The sequence below is a fragment of the Zootoca vivipara genome, chromosome 2 (assembly GCF_963506605.1).
Source record: "Zootoca vivipara chromosome 2, rZooViv1.1, whole genome shotgun sequence".
NCBI classification, from domain to species: domain Eukaryota; kingdom Metazoa; phylum Chordata; class Lepidosauria; order Squamata; family Lacertidae; genus Zootoca; species Zootoca vivipara.
Genome location: NC_083277.1, coordinates 99330661 through 99358056, shown reverse-complemented (window position 1 = coordinate 99358056; position 27396 = coordinate 99330661). Strand labels below are relative to the sequence as shown.

Here is a 27396-nt window from a genome sequence, read left to right as displayed (position 1 = left end):
TTCTCCCTTTTTTTAAGGGAAATTCCCTTATGCTGAATAGGCGTCCTCGCGAGAAAAGGAAAAACTTGACAGCTATGGCTACACCAGGGTTTGTCAACCCGGTCCCTACCGCCCACTAGTGGGCGTTTCAGAATTCTAGATGGGCGGTAGGGGGTTCTACGGCACAAGCTGAATCCTCCTTCCATCGAGCACTGGTGGGCGGTAAGCAAATTTTACCATCAAGAAAGATGCATTAGTGGGCAGAAGGTATAAAAAGGTTGACCATCCCTGAGCTACACGTACGCTTCCATAGATAAGTTATGGCCAGCCTTATAGCTACTGTCAAATCGCTTAGATGAGACCTCAGCTGCCTTGCGCTTTCAGAACTACACAGAGTTTCTTTTAGTGTTGAAGTAAGCTACTCAAGCAGACACGCACTAAGACACACAGAGAGCTTGCTTTCTCCATTAGTGTGTGTTCCAGAGAGCCATTTGCCGACGCCCAACAAAAAGCTAACATGACACAAAACATGGGTAGAAAGAGAAGACTCGCGCAGCGAATGACGCAGAATGAAAAGAGGCTGGGATACAGGAGGGACGGCACCCAAAGCTGGCTGAAGGAACAAGTTTCCGGATGCCACGCTTGTTTTAATTGGGTAATTGAAAGCTGGTAGCACATAGACCCATCAGCCCTGCGAGCAATTCTCCCCGCTTCTGCGTAATGTACCAGAATTCTGTCACTGTCTCCCGCCACCTGCTGCCGGAAAGGAAAGCACGATTTCAAAGGAAGACAAAGGAGTTTTAAATACATCACACACACACACACTGTACATTTCATTTGACCTCCAGCATACCACTGGCCAGAGGAGGAGTGCCAGGCTTAGATTCTGTTCTTATCTGAAGCCTGACGTTGCCCTCCAGCTACACAGCACAGCCTGTCAGTGGCGCTTGTTTCCCCTCCAGCACTCCCGAGTTTTCCTTAAAAGTCCCCTGTCCAAAAAAACCATGATTGTGCCTGACCCTACTTAGCTTGAAAGGGCTCCCTGCCTGCGGCGGAAGTGGCTGAAAGCCACACAATTCCACTCCAAAGAACCCTCAGCACCCCCTATTAAATGTTAACTCAGGAGGTCACGCCAGCATTGATGGGGCTGCCATCACTCCCCGCTGCTTGAACTGGAATGGGTTTTTGAGACACATTCTCGGGAAAATGAGACCGGGTTTCTTTCTTTTTTTTGCCCTGCTTGCATTGTAAAAACAGAAAAACAAATGTGCACATCGGCATGCAGTCTCCTCCTCCAAGTTACTATGTCAGGGCTTGTCCACACTTATGCTTTTCCCGTGCATAGAAAGCACAGCTCTGAGCTGCCTTTTGCTTGATCCATACTTCCTGGGCATGGGTCCACTCGGTTTTCCCTTTGCCCTGCTCCTTTCCAAAGGAAAACCCGCCCTTTAGCTCCACATCAGAGCCAACACAGACCCAGAGAACATTTGCTCCAACCAAGTGCTAAAGAGCAGTTTTCCCTGGGGGACAAGAGGATAAGCCTTCAGTCATACCTGAAAATGTCAGGTTTCCTTAGGACTTGAGGCACCCAGCCAGCCAGTCCAAAGCCATTTAGTCATGTGACTGTCTCAATGGTAACCTCTTGATCTCATTGAATTGCCATCTATTAGTCCAATTAACTAATTAGTAGATGGAAATAGATTCTATAACATTTAATTCCAGTTGATATAAAGACCCTTTGACCAAGTTAATGGTGCCTTTTCTCTAAACACTGAGAACCAACTTCTTTTTATTTGTCTGAAAGCTCTCTTAACGCCATGGTTGCAATGCAAGGCTTCTCAATTGCTAGCTGTGGAAGGGCAAAGAGTGCCGTTGTAGAGCTCCGTCAGCTACAGTCATCAGCAGGGGAGGTGCAGTCACATCCATGCACAGCTCTCTAGACCACGGCCAAAGTATGAATACATGTGGACCATTAGCAGAGCATCCTTTCAATCAGATTATAACTAAAGCTCTCCCAGAGGTGCTGTCAAGGACCGGGCAGAGGAGGACTGGTGGAGACCGCCAGACTTACAACAGGGGTTTGAGGAGCTCAGAGGCAGATGAGGGAGAAAGCTGGGAAATCATGGGAGAGCCAGAACACCCGGCTGGCACAATGTCATTAGAAAGCATTCCAGACCCTCCATCTCCCAGAACCCGGTGAGCCTTAAAAGTAGGAGAGCAAAGAGCTCAAAGACAGAGGGCATGTAGCAGCACCCGTAGAGGAGATGATGAAAATGAGGAAGTGGGAGAGTCGGGGGTGGAGATTCACTCCGGACAAAGCCATTATCCAAGAGGCTGGGTTCTATAGCCTCTCTCTGTAAAGACTGAAATAAAAAAGACTGTAAGAAACTCTTCCTCGTATTTATACTTTCCTGGGCAACCAACCAGGAGCTGCTGGCAGCATCCTGATACATACATGTAATCTGCAATCAATGTATTTATGGGTTGTAACTAATGTTTCAGCCCTAAAGTTGTGGGGGGGGGAGGCGTTTATGTCTGAACAGCTTAAAAACACCACAACGTACCATGGAAAGTGCAATGCTAGGAATATCATTAAAAGATTAAAAACAAAAAAAACCCTAATAATTGCATATGACAAAGATCAAAAGTTACGGATGTTGTGGAAAAGGCCACAAAGTGAAAATGGATGTATGTAGGGCAAGGGGCGACTTAGGCTGATGGAATTGAAACGGTGTTCTTATTGAGACCCTACAATTCCAAAAGACTAATGGGAAAACCACCTGTGTGATGGGCGGAGGATGTAAAACTAGTAGCAGGTCTTAGGTGGATGAAGGAAGCAAACAACAGAGAACACTACAGAGAACTTGAAAAAGCATGTATCCAAAGACTAGTGTAAGACATTGCAAAAGAAGAAGTGGGTGGGTGGGTGGAGAGGGAAAGCACATGATTTTCATCACAAGGATAGGTAGATAGACAGACAGACACAGAGATGAAAGATATACACACACCAAATAAATGGTTAAAAATGCAAAATGGGACACAAATGTGTATTCTGGTAGGATGGGCGTAAAACAGGCACCCCCAAACTGCAGCCCTCCAGATGTTTTGGCCTACAACTCCCATGATCCCTAGCTAACAGGACCAGTGGTCAGGGATGATGGGAATTGTAGTCCAAAACATCTGGAGGGCCGAAGTTTGGGGATGCCTGGCGTAAAAGGTCTCGATGCCTTTTTTGCCTTTCAGTATCTTCTCACAGAAGCAGTTAATGTGGGCAAATATTTTTCATACTTCCTTCTTCCCTTCAACAAAACAAATCACTGTTGATTTCTAGCGCATAGTGAGACATATACGAAGTGGGACATGAGCTAGAAATGTCAGAGAGATCTGTGGCGAGCGAAATCAATTGTTCTCATAGAGTTCTAAAAAATACTGGGACTCCGGGCCGGTTGATAGGATCAAATTGCCATCGTGACTGAGTGGTTGATCTCTCAATATCCCTTCCGAAACTGGGATTGTGTTCAGACCTTGCAGCTTGTACCCAGCTGAGAAAGCTACGTTCTCACCTCCCTCCCAAACTCCCTTTACGATTTTGAACAGGGTGCTTTCAGTTTTATCCACCTCTAAGCATCAAAAGGAACTGATAAGCATCTTTCTTTTCCTGCCTATCTGCTAAACAAGGGCACCCTTCCCTTTGTAGTACCTCTGCTTTATCCAATCCGCAAAGTTTCTACAACAGCACCATCTTGCTTCCAGCTGTGCAGAGGCCGCCAGAACATCCTGATCCCCATAATTAAAGGGGAAATATCCGACCCTTTAAAAAGGCCATTTCCAGCTGTGCTGAGATGAGACAGAATCTTGGCGTACAATGGGAGAAGCCATTTGCTGCCAGGGGTGATCTGGGGCAGTGAAGTCAGTGACATTAGCAGGCAGGCACATGTCACAACCAGGACATCAATTACAGGGTTGCTGAGCCCACGAGAGCTACAGCTGGCATTGATGAAGTCCCATTTTTGTTTGCCCAGGAAACCCAGCTGATTAAACTTGTCTCCCAGGGGAATCAATGGGCAACTAATATCGCAATCAATGCAGCTAGTGATGGCTGGGGCTGCAGTAAGTGGAAGTTCTACAAGTATCTTTTCCACCAAGCCAACCTTGCTAAGTCCCGGCAGCTATTTTGAACCCCATCCCCGGTAAAAATCAATGTGCATTGATTTTTAGGGTGTTTTTCACCCTTTAAAATTGTGTCTTAGGGCACCCTGTGAAAGGAACCACTTCTGACTACAGCTGCAGTATTCCTGAGCTATCCATTCCAGCTGCTTAAGATTCACAACCACTGTCTTCACAATTGGATGGGAGCATGAGAGTGAGACCAAATGTCAGCGCGTAGGGTTGCCAGACTCAATAGTGGGCAGGACTTCTGTGCCTTTAATTGCCCTGCTCTCTTTTGAGTCTGGAAACCTTAAAGAGAAACCAGCAGGCCCTTTGTTTAATTTCCAAGCAAAGGGTCTGCTGGTTTCTCTTTAAGGTTTCCAGACTCAAAAGAGAGCAGGGCAATTAAAGGCACAGAAGTCCTGTCCTCTATTGAGTCTGGCAACCCTATCAGCGCAACTTGGAGAAAAGCACTAGGACAGATACTTCACCAACAGTGTCAGGAACTCAGATATCTAAGCTAGGCGCCAAATGGCTTCTTAAACCAGGGTCACAGTCACCAAAACGGAATACCTAATTGCCATTTTTGGGCCAGATAGCTTGAAAATCGTATTTTTCAATACGACTTTGGTTCCTGGAATTAACTCTGAGTGTGCAGATAAAATAATGGTGGGTAGAATTCTACAGGATGTGTTGCCAGTGTGTAAAAACAGTCACGATCCAAGGATCCCCAGGCATGCACCTCCTGCAGCCTGGGCATCTTCACTTAGTCGCAAGTGGGCAATAGAATCATAGAGTTGGAAGAGACCACAAGGGCCATCCAGTCCAGCCCCCTGCCAAGCAGGAAACACCATCAAAGCATTCCTGACAGATGGCTGTCAGGAATGCTTAAAGGTCCTTTGGAGGTCCGCTTAAAGACCTCCAAAGAAGGAGACTCCACCACACTCCTTGGCAGCAAATTCCACTGCCGAACAGCTCTTACTGTCTGGAAGTTCTTCCTAATGTTTAGGTGGAATCTTCTTTCTTGTAGTTTGAATCCATTGCTCCATGTCCGCTTCGCTGGAGCAGCAGAAAACAACCTTTTACCCTCTTCTATGTGACACCCTTTTATATATTTGAACATGGCTATCATATCACCCCTTAACCTTCTCTTCTCCGGGCTAAACATACCCAGCTCCCTAAGCCGTTCCTCATAAGGCATTGTTTCCAGGCCTTTGACCATTTTGGTTGCCCTCCTCTGGACACGTTCCAGCTTGTCAGTATCCTTCTTGAGCTGTGGTGCCCAGAACTGGACACAGTACTCCAGGTGAAGTCTGGTACTATTACTTCCCTTGATCTAGATGCTATACAGCCCAGAATTGCATTGGCTTTTTTAGCTGCTGCATCGCACTGTTGACTCATGTCAAGTTTGTTGGTCTACCAAGACTCCTAGATCCTTTTCACATGTACTGCTCTCAAGCCAGGTGTCTCCCATCCTGTATTTGTGCCTTTCATTTTTTTTGCCCAAGTGTAGTACTTTAAATTTTTCCCTGTTAAAATTCATCTTGTTTGCTTTGGCCCAGTTGTCTAATCTGTTAAGGTCATTTTGAAGTGTGATCCTGTCCTCTGGTGTATTAGCCACCCCTCCCAATTTGGTGTCATCTGCAAACTTGCTCAGGGTGCCCGCAAGCCCATCATCCAAGTCATTGATAAAGATGTTGCAAATTGCGCCTGGCAAATTTCGAACACCATTCACCAGCCCTAGCTGAATTCGAACACCATTCACCAGCCCTTTGCATTACATTCCAAATGGCAACCCTTCAGGGCAGGGATGGAGAACCTGTGATCCCCAGATGTTATTGGGCTACAACTCCCCTGACCCCTGGATCATTTGCCATGCTGGTTGGGGCTGATGGGAACTGCAGCCCAGCCTCTAGAAGACCACATGTTCTCCAGCTCAGCTTCAAAGAAGCAAGGAGCCCAGGGAACTGCAAGTACCTGGACCTCCTGCACACTCTCCAGCTGAGGTAGGTCTAATCCAGACTTTTGTATGGTGATCTTATTGTTATGAGTTTCCCTGGGCTCTCTTTGCGGAGGAAGAGTGGGTTATAGCTTTTAAATAATAAAGAAACAAGTCCACTGCAAAGTGAGAGCAGTGCTAGAAATGATGGTGGAAATAGTACATTGGTCCCCAGCCCCAGACATCATTAGTGGTTAGTAGTGAATGGAAATAGATATATCATAGGACATGAAACAAGCCAGCCCAGGAAAAAGCTTTACCACTTGATTCAGCTGACTATATACATGCTGCAGGGGAAGGAGTGCAGGCAGAGGCAGAGCGAAAGATTTTGATGTGTTTCGCCTAGACCCTGCTACCAGTCACTTGCTTAGGTTATCGCAGATTTCGACAGCAGCACATACAGGTGAAACTCAGAAAATTAGAATATCGTCGAAAAGTGCATTTATTTCAGTAATGCAACTTACTATTTTTCTTTTAATTTTTACAAATGCTTTCTTTTGGAAATTCCACAGTAATAAAACAAATAGTTACAATAAAAAAAAAAACATCGCTATTACATTCCATTAATTACATTCCATTTATAACTGACCCGTCTAACGACAAATACAGTGGTACCTCGGTTTACAAACACAATTTGTTCTGGAAGTCTGTACTTAACCTGAAGCATACTTAACCTGAAGCGAACTTTCCCATTGAAAGGAATGGAAAGTGGATTAATCTGTTCCAGACGGTCCGTGGAGTACTTAAACTGAAGCGTACTTAACCTGAAGCGAACTTTCCCATTGAAAGTAATGGAAAGTGGATTAATCAGTTCCAGACGGGTCCGCGGAGTACTCAACCTGAAGCGTACTTAACCCGAGGTATGAGTGTAATTGGTTCCGGAAGTCTGTACTTAACCTGAAGCGTACTTAACCTGAAGCGAACTTCCCCATTGAAAGTAATGGAAAGTGGATGAATCCGTTCCAGACAGGTCCGCGGAGTACTTAAACTGAAAATACTCAAACCGAGGTGGACTTAAACAGAGGTATGACTGTAATTACAATTACAACAAATAAAGGTTTGACATATCTTGCTTTGCATGTCATGCACCTCTATCTCATATAATGGTTTCACCTTTTAAGTTGCATTACTGAAATTAATGCACTTTTTGACGATATTCTAATTTTCCGAGTTTCACCTGTACACTTCCAACATCTGAAGCCAATGCGTTGTCCCCATTTGATCAAATGTTGTATGGAAAGTCCACCTATCATAAGAGAAGGTTGTCACTAGGATTGCAACCATAGGAGGGGGCCCAATATTTCAAACATCATTTCTCTGGCCTCTTTCCCCCCACTTCAGCATTCCTCCTTCATTCTTCTCTATTCCGTTTTTATTATGCAAGAAAGGGGGGGGATGGGGAGCGAAAATTCATATGGCAGCAAAAAAGGGGGGGAGGGGAAAGCAATTTTGACAAGGTGGGTCAAAACCCACCAGCAGATCACTGAAGCCTGCAATGAGTGATGCTTTGCAAGAAGCAGGCGACCCCTCGGCTTGCCGGCACGACTTCTGGAAAAGGACATGATTCTCCTGTTGGATCCTAGTAATAAAAGCAAAGCGAGAAGCACTTTTTCGCTTTTTAACTGGCACTTCAGTTCTTCAAAGGGTTTCCAGTGTCAGCCGCCTTCATCTTTCCATTAAAAAAAAGGAAGAGGAGGGAAAAACCCAACGCAGATCAAAGCTAAAAGCAACCTCCCCATCAAGAAACACTGAACCTAGGAATAGCCTCCCCTGCCAGCAGTGAAAATGGAATTTAACAGATGCAGTCCCCTGGTTTTTTGTTGTTGTTGTCTCTGTCTGGCCCTGCAGGACTGTCTCCAGGTCACACCTGCTCTCTCTGGGTCACATCCCTGACTGACTCTGCTTCTTTTGCATCTTCCCGGAGTGCTTTTGCTTTCGAAAGCGCCCTTGAACACTGATAATGTTTCTAGCTTGCCTGGACAGAGGGTAAAGAGAGATGCGAGAGCCTGTACAGAAACTAATCTACTGTACAAAGCCAAAGTTCAAAATTTTTGCTTCCCTTTTGCCTCTGGCCCTGCCCAGCACTGGTATGTGGCCCCTGGGAAATTGCCCAGAAGCCAATGTGGCCCTCGAGCTGGGAAAGACGTCCCTATCCCTGACCCAAGTGCTCAGACTAGGTGCTCTCGGTGGTTTCCTGTGGACTTCTGCCTACCTCTCGAGACCTGGATGTAAAAAGCAGGTTTGGGTAAACAAAGTCTGCTTCTTTGCCCAGTGCAATCTCCGAGCTGCCACTCAGAGCAGCTACAACCAAGCCAAGGAAAGGTTTAATGTTTTTTTGTCTGCTGCTGCTGCTGCTGGGAGAACACAAACCAATACACGGAAAGAGATCAGAGTGCCACTGGTCCCAGAGCTACTTCTCAAGGTTACACAGACAATTGTTGTACATTACCACACACATGAGCGGCCTCCGAGGCCAGCTGCGTTGCCAGGTCTCAGCTCCCCGGCAGAGTCATTAACAGCCCGCATTATGGCAAATAATATTTCCTTCCTTTACGATTATCGTATCATCAAAATTTCAGGGCCGCACCAGGCCGCTAATGGCTTCCTAAGAAGCATCAAATTTTAATCTCCTTCTTCCCTCCTCCTCCTCCTCCTCCAAAACCTGCTCACCCACAAACTACTCTCCTTCCTCAGCTGCTCACATAAGGCTGGAAACTAATGCACTGGCTAACCTTAAGTAAGAAGCAAAGCAGTCCGCCCCTCCAGATGCAGGAAGTAGAAGATGAGTTGCAGAGGTCACATACTGCCAAACAGAATGAAATGCATAACAGGGTATGATGGCCAGTTAATAGGGTTCATGTCTCTCGTCCCAACCTCTGGAACCGGTACTCAAGAGATACACTGCCTCTGAACATGGAAGTTTCATTTAGCTATCACAGTCAACAGACTGATCCATCAATAAGACCAATCCTCCTCCACGGGTCTGGCCTGAGATCATCACCATGTCATGTGCAGCGTTCAAAATTAGCCAGGCGCCAGGTGCGTTTCGTGACTGGCGCGGGTCCCATTGTGACCACACAGAGATCTCTGGATGCCAGGCTGGCGACTGGGGAAAGCAAAATGTCACTTAGAGAAGGATCTGAAATATTGTCATTGAAGCTTGATTATTATTATTATTATTATTCATTATTATACACTGGAACCTCGGTTTATGAACACCTCGGTTTACGAATTTTCAGTTTACGAACGCCACGGACCCATCTGGAACGGATTAATTCACTTTCCATTACTTTCAATGGGAAAGTTCGCTTCAGTTTATGAACGCTTCAGTTTATGAACAGACTTCCGGAACCTATTCCACCCATGCTTCGGTTAAGTACGCTTTAGGTTGAGTACTCCGCGGACCTGTCTGGAACGGATTAATCCACTTTCCATTACTTTCAATGGGAAAGTTCGCTTCAGTTTATGAACGCTTCAGTTTATGAACAGACTTCCGGAACCAATTGTGTTCATAAACCGAGGTACCACTGTATAAGGAAGCTTTATTCCATGTTAGGGTTGTCTCAAAGCCACAGTCCTCAAAGTAGGTTAGCATCCCTAAGGGAAGTCTTCTCTAACCTGGCGCTATCGAGATGAACTACAGCTCCCATCTCCCATGACCACTGGTCATGGTGGCTGAGGCTGATGGAGTCCAACAACATGTGGATGGCACCAGGCTGGGGAGGGATGCCCAATGAGATGTGGGCCATTCCTAGGGCCAAAACTGCATTAAGCAGCTCCTTCCTTGGGTGAGGACTTCCTTGGATTGGGCCCTGGATCTGGTGTTGGGAAAATGGAAGATGACGGGGATAAGAGTGATTTCTATTTACAGGTAGGTAACCGTGTTGGTCTGCCGTAGTCGAAACAAAACAAAAAGATTCCTTCCAGCAGCACCTTAGAGACCAACTAAGTTTGTCATTGGTATGAGCTTTTGTGTGCATGCACACTTCTTCAGATACACTGAAACAGAAGTCACCAGACCCTTATATATAGTGGGAGGGTGGGGAGGGGTATTACTTAGAAGGGTGGTGGGAATGGGTGATTGGCTGATAGGTGTGGTAAACCTGTTGACTGTGAACGACTGCAATTGGTCTTACAGGAAAAAGCAAGGGGTGAGATGGCTAAAAATAGCTTTATCCTATATACCATAATAATATGCAAGTGTCTCTGCGTCCAGTCCCTGTGTCCGCGCTACTGCGCATGTGCCCCACGGACACAGGGATTGGACACAGGGATCTCAGTCGCGTGCCCAGGACACTCTCATGCGGCGCCGGAGGCTGTGCTAGCAGGCCTCTCCCAGTGCTGGCCTCCATGGGCGCCTAGAGGATCCCCGCCCCCTCCCCCGCCCTGGCTTCGGCCCCGTGACAGCCATGGGCGCCCCCGGAGCCACCTTCGTCACCAGCCTCCGTTGTTCTGGCGAAGGAAGGAGGCGGAGGCGGCGACGGTAACAGCAGCAGCGGGAGCAGCCCGGCGGGAGCAGCCCGGCCCGAGCATGCCTCACCTTCCCTGGCCTCTGCCCGTCCTGAGCTCCTCGCCCTCAGGGGGCCTGCCTCCATGGGCGCCTAGAGGATGCGGAGCAGCGACAGAGGAGCCCGTGAGAGGAGCGGAGAGGCCGTGACCTTCCCTCCCTCTCTGCGCTCGGCCGCGGGGCACAACAGGAGAGCGAGTTTGTTTACTTGCGTTCTTGGCGCGCCCCGCGGCCGAGCGTGGAGAGAGAGGGAAGGCTGCGGCCCCGCTGCTCCTCTCACATATCTTCTAGCGCCCGTTTTCTAAACGGGCTGAATGACACTAGTCATGTATAATGAGATAAGAATCCAACGTCTCTATTAAGACCTTATTAGGTCTTAATCCATGGTTTCTCCATGGTTTAAAGTTTGGTAATAAGTTGTGATTCAGCAACTTCTCTTTCCAGCCTATTTCTGAAATTCTTTTGTAATAAGACAGCTACTTTGAGTCCTGGGAGATTGAAGTGTTCTCCTACTGGTTTCTCTGTCTTGTGATTCCTGATGTCAGATTCATGTCCATTTACCCTTTGGCGTAGGGTTTGGCCTGCTTCTATGATTTCTATGCAATGACTTTTTTTAAGCAGGGGAAGAGGAAACAGGAAATTCTGTTTGTGCTCACCCCCATATTTTGAAATACTTACTTGGTGCGAAGGAAATAAAGACAAGTCTATCGCAATGTGCCCTTTAATCGCCCAGCTTGCCCATCAGCTGGAGCCTGAGCCACTGAGGGCGCTCCAGCTGAGACCCACCCCTGAGCCTCAATGCCATCAGCTCCGTGACATATTATCCTCCTGATAAACATTGCATTCCACTGTGGATAATTAGCAATCGGCTTTAATCAATAAGTTATTTTTGCCCTGGGTAATTAATAATTACGTGGTGCGGCTCGCCTCTACAATAATTAAACTTTCAGTGTGCCTTCCCCGATTGGCATTCTGGCATGTATATAACAAGTGCGGGTAATCAAACTTCTTTTTTACTTCTACACAGGCGGAGCCATTAGGACAGTGGCTCTCTCGATTTGAGTATTTTTTTTGGTTTGGTTTCTCTTTCATTCTTCTTCTCCCCCCTCTGCTTCTCAAGCTCTTATCGACCTGGCTTTCTTTAGCTGAATCGATCATGCAACAAAAGACGGATGTCAGCTCAGATCTTCGTAGGAAGATGCCAAGCTATTGTACCCCCGCTCAGCTTCCAAAACACAGACCCATAAGCTTCTGAGAAGAGCTCCCCCAACTGGAACCTGCCGATACAAATCAGACAAAGGGAAAACAGCAGAACCGGCAATACAGGATAGTGTGGTGTATTGACTTGATGCGACTTTTCCTTATCATGAGGAAAAGCTATACTTTTACAACTTTAGTAGTATATATTAGTAGCAGTATATATTAGTGAAGTGATGTTGCATTCATGCCCGACTTGCAAGCTTCTCACAGGCATCTGATTTGCCAAGGATGCTGGGCAAGACAGGCCTGATCCAGCAGCCTCTTCCTCTGTTTATACATTCTCATACAACAGAGCTTCCCAAACTTGGGTCGCCAGCTGTTTTTGGACTACAATTCCCATCATCCCCGACCACTGATCCTGCTAGCTAGGGATGATGGGAGTTGTAGTAGTCCAAAAACAGCTGGAGACCCAAGTTTGGGAAACCCTGTAATACAACATGCTTACATTTAGTCAACATTCGTGGTTATATAAAGCACCACATCCATGGACTGTTCTTTCCAACGTCTTACCTCCACACCCCAAACACACAATCAAAAAGAGACATGGGTTGGATCACATCGTTGCGTGTATTTTCCTCGAGCTCCTAGTAGGCGTATTCATGGACTTCCAATTGCAGAGGCGACCGCACAAAAGAGATAAGTGTAGGGAGTTTAAAAGGTGGCCAGAGTTCGACTCAGAAATGCAAACTTCTGAACTTAGCCATTTCATTAGCTGGATAAACAAGTGGTTTTAAGAACCGGCTACCCTCAAATCAAAATATCAAGTATAATTTGAGGTTTCCAGAACTACAGGCATGAGATAGGAGATTTGCCTTATTTCTCAGGTTATTTAAAGGGGGGGCAATGTCAATGCCAGTTTAAGTTTGCAATACGAACTGTTCATCAGAGGGCTATTTTACATATTACACCACACACAGGCAAATGTGGGTTTGTTGCGAAGCGCACATTCCACAAGGAGCTGTGGCCAATCGCAGCTCCCTGTTAAGTGTCACTGAATGAAATACATGTATGTTGCAGCCACATGTATTATCATTATTTATTAACTAAGTACCTCTCTCACACGCAAAATTTGTGTGGGTCTTGAAAATGTACATCTCACGTGTCAAAGGCCACCACCACCACCACACACACACAAAAGTGTGTAACATGGCACTTAATTTATATTTCCTGTGAAACTGACAGACCTAGTGGACACATGGTCCAGAATGCAGTGGTGAAGTGGATAAATTAACAAGTTTATGGAGAAGAGGAAGAGATAAAAATGTCCAAAGCAAGGCTTGAGCAAGATGTGAACAAAATGATCACATTCAGCTTTGGGATGATGGATGGGGAGCAAAGCAACATTTCTCAACTACATACAGGGCCATTACAAAGAGCAGCTGTCTCCATGGCCACCAATGGGCCTGTATCCTAAACTCACAGAATTGAATGGAATTGTTATAGCGAAACCCTGAGATTATAGTTAGGGAGAAATGTGTTCTTGAAGAACAGGATGTACAAAAACAAAACAAAACCAAGCTTTTGGGGAAAGTTATCGACTTTAATTATTCTGTCCACGGAACTTAGTACGTGACCTTCCTTCGTTACAATAACAATGTAAACATAAAACGACCGGCAGCGTCACCACCTCTGCCTGCAGCCCATCCAAAAATGTTTAGCAGAATTCCACGTGGCAACCAGAAGAAGATGGAACAGGGAAGCAAGCAACTTACTCCAAAATGATCCCAGATTTAATCACCCCCACCTGGCTGTGCACAGATAGCACAAATTAGCTGTTTGGGGAGGAGAAAGAATTGATCAGCACTGTTGCATGTTTTCCGACTAACCATACAGGTGGATTCAGTCAGGAACCACAAACAAAACACCCGCTTGCATATATAGCTCCGCAACCATGAATGGGTAAGTGCACAGAACTTAACTAGCTGGATTGGAGATGGCTTCTTTGGATGCTATAGTCCTAGCTCCTCAGTGAGGGCACTACAGTACAGAAATGCGTGGCCGGCCTTATACAGTGGTACCTTGGGTTACAGACGCTTCAGGTTACAGGCGCTTCGGGTTACAAACTCCGCTAGCCAGGAAGTAGCTGCTCCAGGTTGAGAACTTTGCACCAGGATAAGAACGAAAATTGTGTACCAGCAGCACAGCAGCAGCAAGAGGCCCCATTAGCAAAAGCACGCCTCTCAGGTTAAGAACGGTTTCAGGTTAAGAATGGACAAATTAAGTTCTTAACCCGAGGTACCACTGTATCCAGAAGAGGGGCTGGTGTGTGGACATTGATAGTAACACAAGGAGTGGATATTGCTTCCAAAACACTAATTTTTACATCTGCTTTGAGAATATAAGGGCCCAACAATGCATTATGAGAAATGCCTAGCTTCTGCCAGCTCACAACTCCCTCTTGCTTCCTGGTAAGAAAGCCGAGTGCAGCCTTGCATGGAAGTCCACAAAGACTACCAACCAAAAACATTTTGCTGCTCCTTCTGAACCACAATTGATGGCATACTAAAGTTCAAGGTGGTGGCAGATACAGTATTCAGTTCTATTCTGGTTCAGAGAAACAACCCTGGCTGATTGCCTGGCGACTGGCTATTTACAATCCTGGTCCAGTAAAGGAAATGCATGATTAAGGTGACCTCTTTGCATTCAGTATTCCCTTTATCATTGCAAACAGCAGCCAATAAACACCAGACTTGTTATTATATCACCTGTTTTGCTAAATGCATGGGCCATGGGGAAAGACATAGGTTGACTGCGGTGCCTTATAATGTCTAGTTTGCAATCCCATACAATGAGGTCAATTAAATTTTCTCCCAGGTAAGTGTGTCTAGTAGGGTGAGTCAATGCCGTGCTCTCCAAATATTACTGGACATCAAACTTCCTTCAGCACCAGCCAGTAATATCCAATGATCAGAGTTGAGTGAAGTAGTACCAAGTTGGCTATAACTGGTGTATAGGATTGCACCATGTGTCTCCAAATAATTCAAGAATCTAATAGCAAAAGTACAATATTTTAGACCACATTTTTTTTTAATTAGGTTATCCTTACTACTGTCTCCTTTTTTGCCCATCTCTTCTGCATATTTTAAGAGTGTGTTTTTTTTAAAAAAAATATATACAGGAACCAGACCATGAAATGGTACTGCATTACAGTTACAAAACCCGATTCATTCAACAGTCAACAAGAAATTCAAGTGGAGCACCTTGTGCTAATTCTCCTTCCCTTGGCCGACACACACACACAATATATATTTCAGTGAAACACACACTACAGTTTTTTAAACAAAGACGACAGAGGCGTGAGTTTACGAAATAAATTGGAAAAAGTTCATAACGCAGGCCGTAATAGCTTCTGATGCCTGAGAGCAAACACAATGCAAGAGAGCCCAGGAGACAGAAACTCAGAGACAAGGAGAAGAGGAACTCGGCGAGCGCAAGTGAATAAATCAAAGAGACCGTCACAGTTTCTGACACAGGGGCCCTTCTGGATAATATACTGCGAGTTTATCTGTTATGTTCTGGACTTAATTACTGAGAAATTATAGGCTAGGTGCAAAGAAGAGGCAGCATTAAGAGCCAGGGGCACTGAGAAGGCTTTGGCTTCGTCAGCTGCTGAAAACAATGGCTATAAATTCAGAGGAGAGAGAGAGAGAGAGAGAGAATACATTGTGGTATGCACCTTGGATGTTAGGTACCCAAAGGAAAGAGTCACAGGCTCCTCCACAATCACAAATGCTGCCTTCACTGCCTGGGCAATGTTTCCAAAGACATAATGCCACCCCTGGAGCAAAGGGACAGGTGCTAAGGGTCAGGCTAGAAACCTTCCTGACTTCAATGCAGGAATATGTGAACCATTATCCCATGCCAGGGGGAGTTACTCCCCATCCTGGAATGGACCCACTGGCACCCCAATGTTTTAAGAGGGTTTCTGGCACCGATAATGAGGCACTCATTGGCCACAGTGCTGATAATGCCAAGGTTGCAGGTTCGATCCCCATATGGGACAGGCTGCATGTTCCTGCATTGCTGACTAGATGATCCTCTATGATTCTACGTCACTGGAACAGGACTAGGTTCCCACATTTGCCACTGAACTGTGCTGTGACTTTGGATGCGGTTTTATTTTCACCTCTAGCTAGTCTCTCTCACACATTTAGCCTGCCAAGCCCTTTCAAGGCAAGGCTACCTTTCACTCTGTGCATCTGTGCAGCAAACACACGTGGGACAAAAACGGTTTTGACCTCAACATCAGCATCACTAAATGTGGCTGCAATTCTTGATATCCCTTGAACAGCCTTTCTCTGCAACCTAGAGGGAGCAGCATACACAGCTACTGGGCAAAGAACTGCTCCTCCTCTTGCAGATTTGGTGTGCCTCCTGAAGATTTTGTTAAGCTTTCTACCAAACTGGCACTATGTGTGCCTAAATGGCACGACTAGACATTTGCTAATGTAAATCATCACATGGCTCCCACGTCCTCAGACCTGGAAAGAGTTCCTCAGCCCTGGTCCCTAAGGATCTTTCCCAAGCAAACAGTATGCTCTACCACTAACCTACGATCCCTCTCTGTAGATGTCACAGAGCCTGCTGGTCAGTAATCACACAGTTCAAACTTGGAGTTAACTCTTTATTAGCAAAAGCACGATCTCCACATACTTGGCAGACAGTCAAGCCTAAGGAGCACAGCGGCTCATTCCTGGTGGTTTTGCTCCATGAAAAACCAGTTGCTGAGATTGAAAGTCCCTGCCTCCCCACAGCCATCTAAGTCCCCTCCTCTCCAGGGCTTTTTCCAAGCAATCGGAGACTACGTCTGTGTATCGCCAACCTCTCTTCATGCCTCTCTTGATTCTGGGGGAAAGAGGGGAGGGAAGCTTGTCGCAGCCCAAGACTCTTAATTAGCCTGACTCATCTCTGCCTTCTCCCATTTGACAGCACTTTCCCAGCTCACTAAGCTCTGTTAACCCTTCAGCTTTTGACACATCCTCTTCCCAGTCTTTTCTTCTCCCTCTTGACCACCCATCATTGTCCCGCTACCACTCCCCAGGCTCTGAGCCTTCTTCCCTTAGTGGTTCCCCAACTTCTTCCTCCCACCATTCCTCTGTGTCCAGCCAGTCCTGACAGTAGGCCAGTGTGCACTTCTCGGAAAGCAATGTATTACAAATGACCACACCCACACGTGCATTTCGTTTAGGCCTTGCAACAGGAAACGTAAGAAGCTGCCTTACATCAGGTCAGACTATATTTCCCATCTTCCCAATCAGGGTGGATTTGATTTAAATCAAACTGATTTAAATCACGATTTAAATCACTAGTCAGTAAGGCTTGATTTAAATCATAGTTTTCTACATAAAGACCAATTCTTGCTGGTATAACTTTAATATGCAAGTAGATGAAGATTTTTAGAATAACAACTTTTCATATTAGTTTTTTTATCCCCAGTTTAATAGGTTAATCATTCATATTTGGACAACTTTACTGTTGTACTTAGGAAGGAGAAAAATAATCATTACCTTAACAATAACAATTTAAATAGATTTATTCAACTGAAACAATAACATTACAGCATATGTTGTTTGCTTAAACAAACATCCATGTTTGTTAACTAATTTGGCTAAACAAAAACAAAATATATATATTTTAAGAAACTTAGACTGTCAGCCCAGCCTACACATGAAAAACTTAAATACTGTCTACTCCAAACAATCTGAAAAATATTGTTTCTATTCTGTTCAGTGAACTTCTTGAAACTTAGCACTGAAGGGGTTGTTTCTGTATTCATAGGTTTGTAGAACAATAGGATTAAGGTCTTTTTCTCAACTCTGTTCATGTTATAACATTTTTGCTGTGAAGAAGAGGCATGTGATCTCTGTTGAGTCAAATTCAGTTTTGAGAACTGCAAAAGTAAACCAAGCATCTGTGATAATATCTTGTAGGCAGAGAAACTGCCCAATAATCTTACAAAAACCTCTGGAAGAGCATGACATTGTGAATGGATTAATGGCATTTATTTACCCCAAAAATTAAACATACACAACCTTATTCTACATAATTAAAAAACCAATCTTTATTTCATGATGGAATAACCTTTGGATGGTAATATATTTTCCTCAAAAAGCATTTTATTTAAAAAAATCCAATTTAAATCAAAAAAATCGATTTAATTCAAAAAAAATCCGATTTTTTTTATTATTTAAAAAAAATCATTGATTTTTATCCACCCTGTTCCCAATGCCGTCTACTCAGACAGCAGCTCCCCAGGGTCTCAGGCAGAAAAGGGTCTTCTCCCATCATCTGCTTCCTGACCCTTTACAAACTGGAGATTTAGGGTTCCCAACTGACCAGAAAAACACGGGCCAAACTTACACTGCGCTCCTGTGAATTTTCTTTAGGTCAACTGGCTGTTGAGTCAGCAAGTCAAGCTTCCCATGACATAAGCATTGCAACCTGCCAATGACTGCAGCTCATAGGAGTAGAACTCACACATATACACGTACAGTACACACATATGCATACACATACATATACACATACACACTGACAACCCTATTGTCAGTGGCGTTATCCACCTATTGAAGTTAGCTGTTAAGACTGACCTTATTTTAGTTCCTGCTTTGGCACAAAGTGCCCCAGACTTTCAAAGGCAAGAATGGATGAGCATCACTAGGCATTTTGACAACTGCACATGATCCCTAGGGGTCACCGGGGAATGGGGCGGCGAAGAAATGCAGAAGATCTAGAACCTGCCCACCGTACTCATGCTTGCACAATGTATCAAGTAGCGGTTAAATAAATTTGGGTAATTTTTTTAAAAAAAATATTGCATTCAGCCCACAGTAATCATGGAAGATGCCAATACCACAAGCCTAATGTGTGGTATTAAGAAACCCTTTTGCATCCCCAAAGTCTACTATAAAAAGAAAGCACTTTCCCCTTCTTCCTTGGCATCATCACACATCCCTCCTCTTGCCCTTTCAGGTAGTTTAGAGTTTCCAAGAACCTACGTTGGCTAGTGCATCCAGATCAATGCTCTCTGCCTAAAGAAGGAGTCTATTTATGTATCACGTTCAGATAACAGAAGTGGCTGAAAATAGTCTGCACAGCACATAAGCATCCCGGAGGCAATTAGCTTATCGCATGGTCCTGCGCTGGCTTGTGGCACTCACAGACCATGGCCTGTCATGAATAGGTACTCGCCAATTACCTTTTTTTTCTAATGGCAAACTTTTCATTTGATTCATGTTAAAAGGGTTTTGCATAGCTAGGTTCCAACAGCTCTGCAGAGAGGGGAAACTGGACGGGAGGAAGCTGAGAATAGTGGATGGGGAGGGAACATTAAGATTTCAGCAACTGGTGGCTGAAGCAAACCAACCAAGTCCCAGAAGCTAGCAAGTGTGTTTAGCTGAAAAGAGGGCAAACATCTAAGTGCATTGATTTGAGGGAATAAATACAGTGGGTTTTTTTGTTTTTTGTTTGCCTCTTCCACCCAGAGATGATTACACAGCATCCTATCTGCAAATCCGACCAGCCCATTATACGCATTTAGAGTCCTGCCACTCTTCTCCTGATCCACACAGCCAGGTGTGGGGTTTTTTGTTTTTGTTCAGGAGCAGAAGCACAGGGAAGCAGTTATGTGCCCTTTGCATTAGCTTCCTCAACACATCCTTTTGCTGCGGATGCTCTCCATTATGAGCAAGGCTTTGCCACCACCCGCCTGCCAGCCTCGGGAGAAAATAAATCAAGTTGGACCCTGGAACTGCCGCCCATCTCGCCCCCACTTCCTTTCCCTTGGCAGCCCCAAGGAGCTATCGCCAGCCTCCATGGGTTCAGCCAGCCATTGCCTCCTGCCTCTTGACCATAAATCTCTCCTGGCTGGTATTGTTATCTTGACAGGTCAAGAGATAGAAAATGAGGCGAGAGGAAGGTGCCTGGGTGAGATATTATACAGGCGGGCTGTAAAACCTGCGCCAGGCATTTAAAGCGGCCGTTTGGATAACTAACCAAATATTGGATCAGCCCAAGGATGGAGGAGGGAAAAGGGGAGTTTGGGAAGCTTCTGAAACTTTTTCAAGAGCCCTAAGTATGTGGTAAAAGAAAAAGGAAAAAAGAAGGGGAAGGAAAGGAGAGAAAATGAACAGCTACAGGCAACAGGTAGCTCAATGTATTCTAGGACAACTGATTGAATTCTCCAGACCACAACAAAACACCTCCCCAAACAGCCCTAGTGTTTAATCCCCTCTGCAACTTTTCCTTGTTGCTATTGGTCTCTATCATTCGCTTTCTTCTTCTTTGCAAATCACCGAAAACCCGTCTGCTTTCTTTCATCAACGCCCTCCCCCCATCTGTGAACCAGGGCGTTCAATTTTTTATTTTTGGACAAATTGGTGCTTTTATAACAAGGCAGAACGAGAAGAACGGCTGATAAGACAACCCAGCTTTTCCTAGGTTGCAGGAGAATTAACCCTTTCCTGAGGCATGGGAAAAGAATGGCATGTGGCGGCCATTGTCTTAAATCAGTCCCTCATTCTGCCCGCCGCCCCCCCCCCCGTCCCCCCGCCTCAGTTGGAATGCCAGGCGCGCGGGAATTTCGCTACGCCGGGCTGCTCTGGCCAATGAAGTCACACACATCAAACGAGGCTGGACGTGAAATGGCGGAGGGGCGGGGGAGCTGAGAGGAGAGAATGAGGCGCTTTGGCGCCGGGACGACGCCGACGACACTTGACGGCTGCCCTACGGTCCCCGCTTCGCCTCTGCGCGCTTTGAAAAGCCTGCCCACCTGTAAGCAGCTTTGGAGAGAGGGAGAGGGAGAGAGAGGCCCTTATCGCGAGACAACAGGCTGTGCAAAAAAGAGGTCACCCTCTCCATCCAAGCCTTTAAAAAATAAAAGGCTGGCGCGCGAGAGGGAGCCTGGCGAAGTCGCCGTGCGGTGGCATTGCTATTATTTCCTCAGAGTCGCCGCACAATTCATTTCCCCCCTCAGCTTGAGCGAAGGATTATTCTGGGGGGAAAAACACCCAAGGCAGTATTTTCTTTTGTGGTGACAGAGAGAGGGTGAGGGAGGGAAGGAGCTCTCTCTCCTTCTCTTTCTTTTCTTTTAGGTCTGCCCCACGTGTTGCATTCTTCTCCCCCGGAAGTTCTCTGGGTATCCCAGGCAGCCTGCTTTGCACTGGGCTGTGCACGCCACACACACAGAAAGGGAGACACACGCAGCCCTCTCCAAGGAACATTCAAGCCTTTTGGCTGCGCGAAGGGGAAGCCGGGTTCACCGGCGGCCAGCCCGCGCTTTGAGAGGGGCCGGCGGTGCTTTGGGGAAACCTCGCCCCGCAGGCTTCTTCCTGGGCGCGCAACCCAGACGGGCGTGCATTCTGATCCTTTGCATTTTTAAAAGAAACGAGTGCACTCGAAGGCAAGCCCCACCGGACTTTCTTGGGGCTGAGAGCTCTTTCTTTCCCACTTGCTAGGGATCGAGCCCCACTTCTTAAATGAACATGCTTAGGATCGAATTCGGATCGAGCTGTGAATTCCGCCGCCGCCCCCAGCAGAGAAAATACAGAAAGTGCCCTTCAACAGGAGGCCCTCCTCCTTTCCCCCCTCCTCTTTAAAGCCTTTCTTTTTATCTCCCTCAAATCTCCAGCGCCTGCCTGCCTCTCCTCGTCTCCGTCTCCCTCCTTCCCACTCCGCTTTGATCTCTTGATTACTTTTGAATAGGCATTTCAGTCCCGCAAACCGACCAGACGTAAACTTCTCCACAGCCGTGTCTCCCGGCATCCACAACAAAACAACCTCTCCCCCCCCCCCGCCGTCAACCTCCTCCTGACTAACCAAAGCACAGATCGGACCGAACTGAAGAAAAGTCTCCATCGCCCAACTAAGAAAAAAAAGCCGAAGATTTTCCCCCCCTTCTCTCTGCCAATCTCTTACCCCCCGTCGCCCCTTCCCATTTAACAGGCTCTCCTTATCCTATGGCTGAGTTGATCCAACTCCCATCAGGCAAAAAAAGTCATGCACTTAACACGAAGTGCGGGTCTTGAACATCCCTGCCTTGCTCTCCAGCAGCTAAAGGTATCCAGCAGCTACTAGGAGCTAAATATCCAGATTTTGCCGCGCGCCCCTATATCTCCATTGCACCGTCCAGCGCGCCCCCTCCCAAACCACATATGCAAGCCATTGAAGGCGGGCAGGGGGCTTCGTAAGCAACCCCCTCCTCGATTTACCTTGGGCTGTGGCTGCAGGGCTGCCCAGAAGCACGACGATCGCGCAGCACATTATCTCCCAGCGTTTGTCAATCCCAGCCATGGTTACCAGAGAAGCTTTGCAAGGAAGAGAACTTCTGCTGGAGCGTTTTTTTGTTCTGTATCTAGATTAGTATCCCTTATGCCTGCTGCCGGATCCCAGGAAGAACCGCTCAGGGAAGAGGGGATTCCCTCTGCTCTTCTTCCGTTTTTATAACGATCTTCTCGGCCAGACCTTAGAGAATGCCACTTCGTCCTCCAGGGCGCATTGAAAAAGCAAACAGGGAGGCAGCAATTATATCCAATTGAAACATCCCGCCCTAGGATCAACTCTTTTTAAAAAAGAAAAAAGTCTACGGGGGAACGGGGAATTGTGAAGTCCGCTGCAACACAGCCACCATCTCCATCCTCCAGGGGGTTCGGCGGGCGAGGAAGCACAGAGAGAGTTTTGCAGGCAAGGCGCCCACTGGCTGTTGCAAATTCTTGCCCTCCTCTGCCGGGGTCGTAGCAGCAACAGCAGCACGGAAGGAGCGGACGGCGCTCGGCTCCCTGGGTCTCCTGGAAGCTCAACAGGGTGGGGGGGGGAGGAGGAGGACGAAACCTTTACGGGGGGAGAAGAGATGGGGGGGGGAGGTTTCCAGGAACTGCTCCGAGCTTCTCAAAACGTTACTTCAAGGCTACGGGGATCGATCCCTGCAAAGGCAACGATCGACTCGTGGAGTCACGAGAAGAAAGGGGGAGGGATCGACTCAGACACGCAAAATCCCAGACGGCGCGAAGTTTTCTCGGTAGGCACGACGGCGGGCTTCAAGGCGGGGGAAAAGTTTCGTGGAGGGGGGGATCCGGACTGCGGTGGGGGACAGGGGTTCTCCCCTCCCCGATTTCCCCCCGCTCAGCTCTCCAGGCGAGCGGTCTTCTTCTCCATGGCCGGAGGCAGCGGCTTGCGTCTCTCTCTGTCTCCTGAACGTGTCCGCTTCCCACAGCACCCCCACCCACCCACCCCAAGCGCCGGCTTGAAATACGGAAGGCGAACTGGCGGCGACGGGTCTCCAAGGGCAGCCGCGGCGCTCCTCTCTTGCAGGAGCAAGCCGGCTCCTCCAGCGGTTCCGCTACTGCTGCTGCTGCTGCCGCCCTCCCGCTCCTCGGCTCGGCAGCAGCGGAGTGAGCCAAAGATCTGGCAGCAGTAGAGCCGCCAGCAGCGGTAGCGGCGGCGGCGGCGGCAGCCTCAGCCCGGGGTAGGCGGAGAAAGAGAGAGGCCGGCAGCGCCACCTGGTGACCGACGCCGGCTCCGAGAGCGCCCGGTGCGCGCCAGGCAGGACTGGTTGGCGTCTGGCCGAGCGCTGCTCAACAGGGCGGCGTTTAAGGCTGGGCACGAAAAGCCTCCGCTCTGCGCGAACCGGAGGCCACAGCCTTTCTTTCCTCCGCCTTGGGGGATCAGAGAAGCCCCCTCTGAAAAGACCCAGGTGCGGGCGCAACTTCTGTGCGCTGGAAGAGCGCGATCCTCAGAAGGATGCGCTCAGAAGATGCGCTGTGCCGGCATCCCTGCCTTGGGGGGGGGGGTTAAGGTTTTGTTTTGTTTTTGTTTTAACACGGATAACAAAATTGTTTTGTTGTTTTAACACGGAGAAAATAATTCCAGATTTACTGTCTTTTGTAGACACCCCTCTCTGTGTCTCTCCCTGCCCCACCCCCTCCTCCCCCAGTTTTGCAAAATGGGTCCAGAAACTCTTCCAGGGGAACAGCTGTTGCAAATGTTTTACACGTCTTTTACAACATGGACCTTGGGTGTGCAGTTAAGTACTGGAATCACTAGCCCTCATAACTGGAGACAGGGGTGCCAACTTGAATAAAACATTGCCGGGCCCACGTAAGATGTACACACACATCATTTGAATTGCAATGCCCATCACCTGGGGGGCAACCTTCTCAAATGTTTTATTAGGGGGGGGGTGAAGGGACACTGGTGGCGCTGTGGTCTAAACCACTGAGCCTCTTGGGCTTGCCGATCAGAAGGTCAGCAGTTCGAATCCCCACAACAGGGTGACCTCCTGTTGCTCGGTCCCTGCTCCTGCCAACCTAGCAGTTCAAAAGCACATCAAAGTGCAAGTAGATAAATAGGTAGCACTCCGGCGGGAAGGTAAACAGTGTTTCCATGTGCTGCTCTGGTTTCGGTGTTCCGTTGCAGCAGGAGCGGCTTAGTCATGCTGGCCACACGACCTGGAAAAACTGTCTGCGGACAAACACCGGTTCCTTTGGCGTGTAAAGCGAGATGAGCACCACAACCCCAGAGTCGTTCATGACTGGACTTAACTGTCAGGGGTCCTTTATGTTGAATAGTGGGAAAGATGGATGAAGACACAGCTCTTAAAACAACCAGCTCTTTATTTCAGCTCTGAGTCCTGGAGTGAACAGTAGCTTAGCTTATATAGTACTCAGTAACTTGCAACAGTAACAAACTTCCCCTAGCTACCCAATCCGTGAACACCACTCTCAATCCTTCATTTGCATGTCGTGGACCTGAGTGAGAACTGCAGCCACAGTGGTCAGAATGAGTACTGCAGTTAACTTAATACATAACACCTTACCTTTTTAAAGGGACCTCAGCCCCTAGGAGTTGGCTTCTATGCTCTCGGAGGGATGTTGAGGGACCTGACCTTTGCCTGGCGGCCTGGCCTCAAAAGAAACGGCAAAGCAAACATCATTGTCTGCATATCTTTTTACAGCAGGCAGGGAGAGGAACCTGTGGCCCTCCAGATATCTTGGACTCCAGCTGCTGGCTTCCCTGCTCACTGTCCATCCAGGGAGTTGGAGTCACAGGAGCATGGGGCACTTCTAGTGAGTCAGGCCGTTGAGCTTACAGCCCTTCCTTCAGATTAAATGAGAGTGAAACTGTCCTTAAGGGCATAGGAAGCTGCATTATGTCAAGTCAGACCAAAATCCCAGCCGTGGCTCTCTTAGGTTTCAGGGACATCTGAAGATACTGCAGGTTCAACCTGGGACCTTCTGCATGCAAGCAAATGCTATAGCCCAGGGCTACAGGCTTCCCTTCCCTGGCGCAAAGGAAAGCTATTTGCAGAGTCAACCTACTTAAATCAGAACATGGAAAATCTACTCATCCCTAATGTGTGTGTGTGTGTGTTTTTTTTTTAATTACTTAAGAGTGAAAAATACAGTTAAAGCAGCATGGAGGTTATTTAAAACAATGGTATAAATAGACTTTTTTTTTTAACGATCTCTCTATCCAGTTCTGGTTGTTGTTTTTTGTTTGTTTTTTGTTTGAGAAAAGAGGTGCCAGAACTCACCAAGAACGCCTTCCTTGTTCTCTTATAATAACAATGTCGCCCACCTGGGAGGTGCTGGAACAGAGTTCTTGTGAGTTCTGGCTGGGAAAAATACCCTGTCTCTATTATTGCTCAAAAACCCTACAAGCGTAGCCCCCAAAATGCCAACCACTGGCGGAGCTTCATGCTCCGGCACCAGGGGCGAGGGCGGGGCTGGCGTGCATTCTGGGGGTGTGGCACGCTGCCCGTGAGGGGCACGGCACGCATTTTGGGGGTGGGGCGCTCAGCGTGGGCGGGGGGACAGCCAGCATGGCACCCTCAGGATCGCGCTGCCCGGTGCGGAGCGCCCCCATCGCCCCTCCCTTCCTACGCCCCTGATGCCAACATGGGGGGGGGGAACCAAAGTCATAAAATCAAAGTAAATTCCTTTCAAAACTGAAAGTTTTGCCTAGGTAAAGAGCATAGCACAAACTTGGATAAATTATATGCAAGGCTACAATCAGGGAGGCTTTTGAAGAACAAATTGCTATATATATGTATTGCACCTCATCATACAAAAATTCTTTAAATACATCAGGGGCAGGAAGCCAGCCAGACAGGCAGTGAGCTCCTAGATGACAAAGACGTAACAGGAGCACTCAGGGAAGACAGGGAAATTGCTAAGGCATGTCAATGAATTCTTTACATCTGTCTTTACTGCAGAAGATGTTGGGTGAGATATCTACACCTGAACTTATTTTTTTTCCCAAGGCAATAAATCAGAACAGCGTCAAAGAAAAACGACAAAGTATTTTTAGAACTAATCTGCAAGCTAAATCGTAAGAAATCGCCAGGGCCAGATGGCACATTCCCCTGAAAGTTCTTAACTCAAATAGGAAACAGCAAAGTTATATATTATAAGTTAATCAAATCTACTCATAAACTACAAGACTGTAAGGTCTTCGAACACTCTCCTCTTTTTAGGGGGGGGGGTCCAAGAGAGAGAGTTTGGGCAGGTGTGTTTTGTGATGCAGAAATGGACCCACCAATTTCTTCTATTATGCAATAATCAAAAATAAAAGAGCTCTGGCCTCTTTTACACTTCTGGTTACACTTCCTTTCTCTGCCACGGACAGTTGTTTCTTCTTCTTCTTCTTCTTCTTCTTCTTCTTCTTCTTCTTCTTCTTCTTCTTCTTCTTCTTCCTCTTCCTCTTCCTCTTCCTCTTCCTCTTCCTCTTCCTCTTCTTCCTGTTTTACCTAAGAGACAGGAAAAGATAGCAGTGTGTTTGTTGGAATTGCAAATTCCAACCCACTGGAAGACTAATGAAACGGGGAATAATTACCCCATGTTAATTGCACTCCTAAAGGTAAAGGTAAAGGGACCCCTGACCATTAGGTCCAGTCGTTGCGCGCTCATCTCGCATTATTGGCCGAGGGAGCCGGCGTTCAGCTTCCAGGTCATGTGGCCAGCATGACAAAGCCGCTTCTGGCAAACCAGAGCAGCACATGGAAACGCCATTTACCTTCCCGCTGTAGCGGTTCCTATTTATCTACTTGCATTTTGACGTGCTTTCGAACTGCTAGGTTGGCAGGACCTGGGACCAAGTTACGGGAGCTCACCCCGTCACAGGGATTCGAACCGCCGACCTTCTGATCAGCAAGCTCTAGGCTCAGTGGTTTAACCCACAGTGCCACCTGGGTCCCTTGGAATTGCACTCCTAAGATATTTTAAATCAACATGGTATTTGTTGTTTCATATTTGATATAGTTCTAAAGCTGGGGCTAGCCAGCCTGGTGCCTTCCGCAGCTCCCATCACGCTTGACCATTGGCCATTCTGGCTGGGGCTGATGTTTACAGGAGTCCAACAATGTCTTGGATGGCCACGGGTCCCCCACTCATTTTAAAGGAACATACAAAAGCGATTAAAAGAGTGGCAAATATAAAACTTTATTCCACCTATGCAATCTAGAGGTCTGTGCAGGGCCGGATTTAGGTTTGATGAGGCCCTAAGCTAC

General features: G+C 47.1%; 1 protein-coding gene across 4 annotated transcripts in view; it reads right to left on the bottom strand.

Annotated features, from left to right (window-relative positions):
• Positions 1-22708, bottom strand: part of SDK2 (sidekick cell adhesion molecule 2) — a 334547-nt gene extending 311839 nt beyond the window's left edge. For all 4 annotated transcript variants that reach the window (XM_060271952.1, XM_060271953.1, XM_060271954.1 and 1 more), the window contains exon 1: positions 22103-22708. In XM_060271952.1, coding sequence (XP_060127935.1) covers positions 22103-22184 — 82 coding nt within the window. In that variant the 5' untranslated portion in view covers positions 22185-22708. The remainder of the gene's footprint in view (positions 1-22102) is intronic.
• Between the last annotated feature and the right edge of the window lie 4688 nt (positions 22709-27396).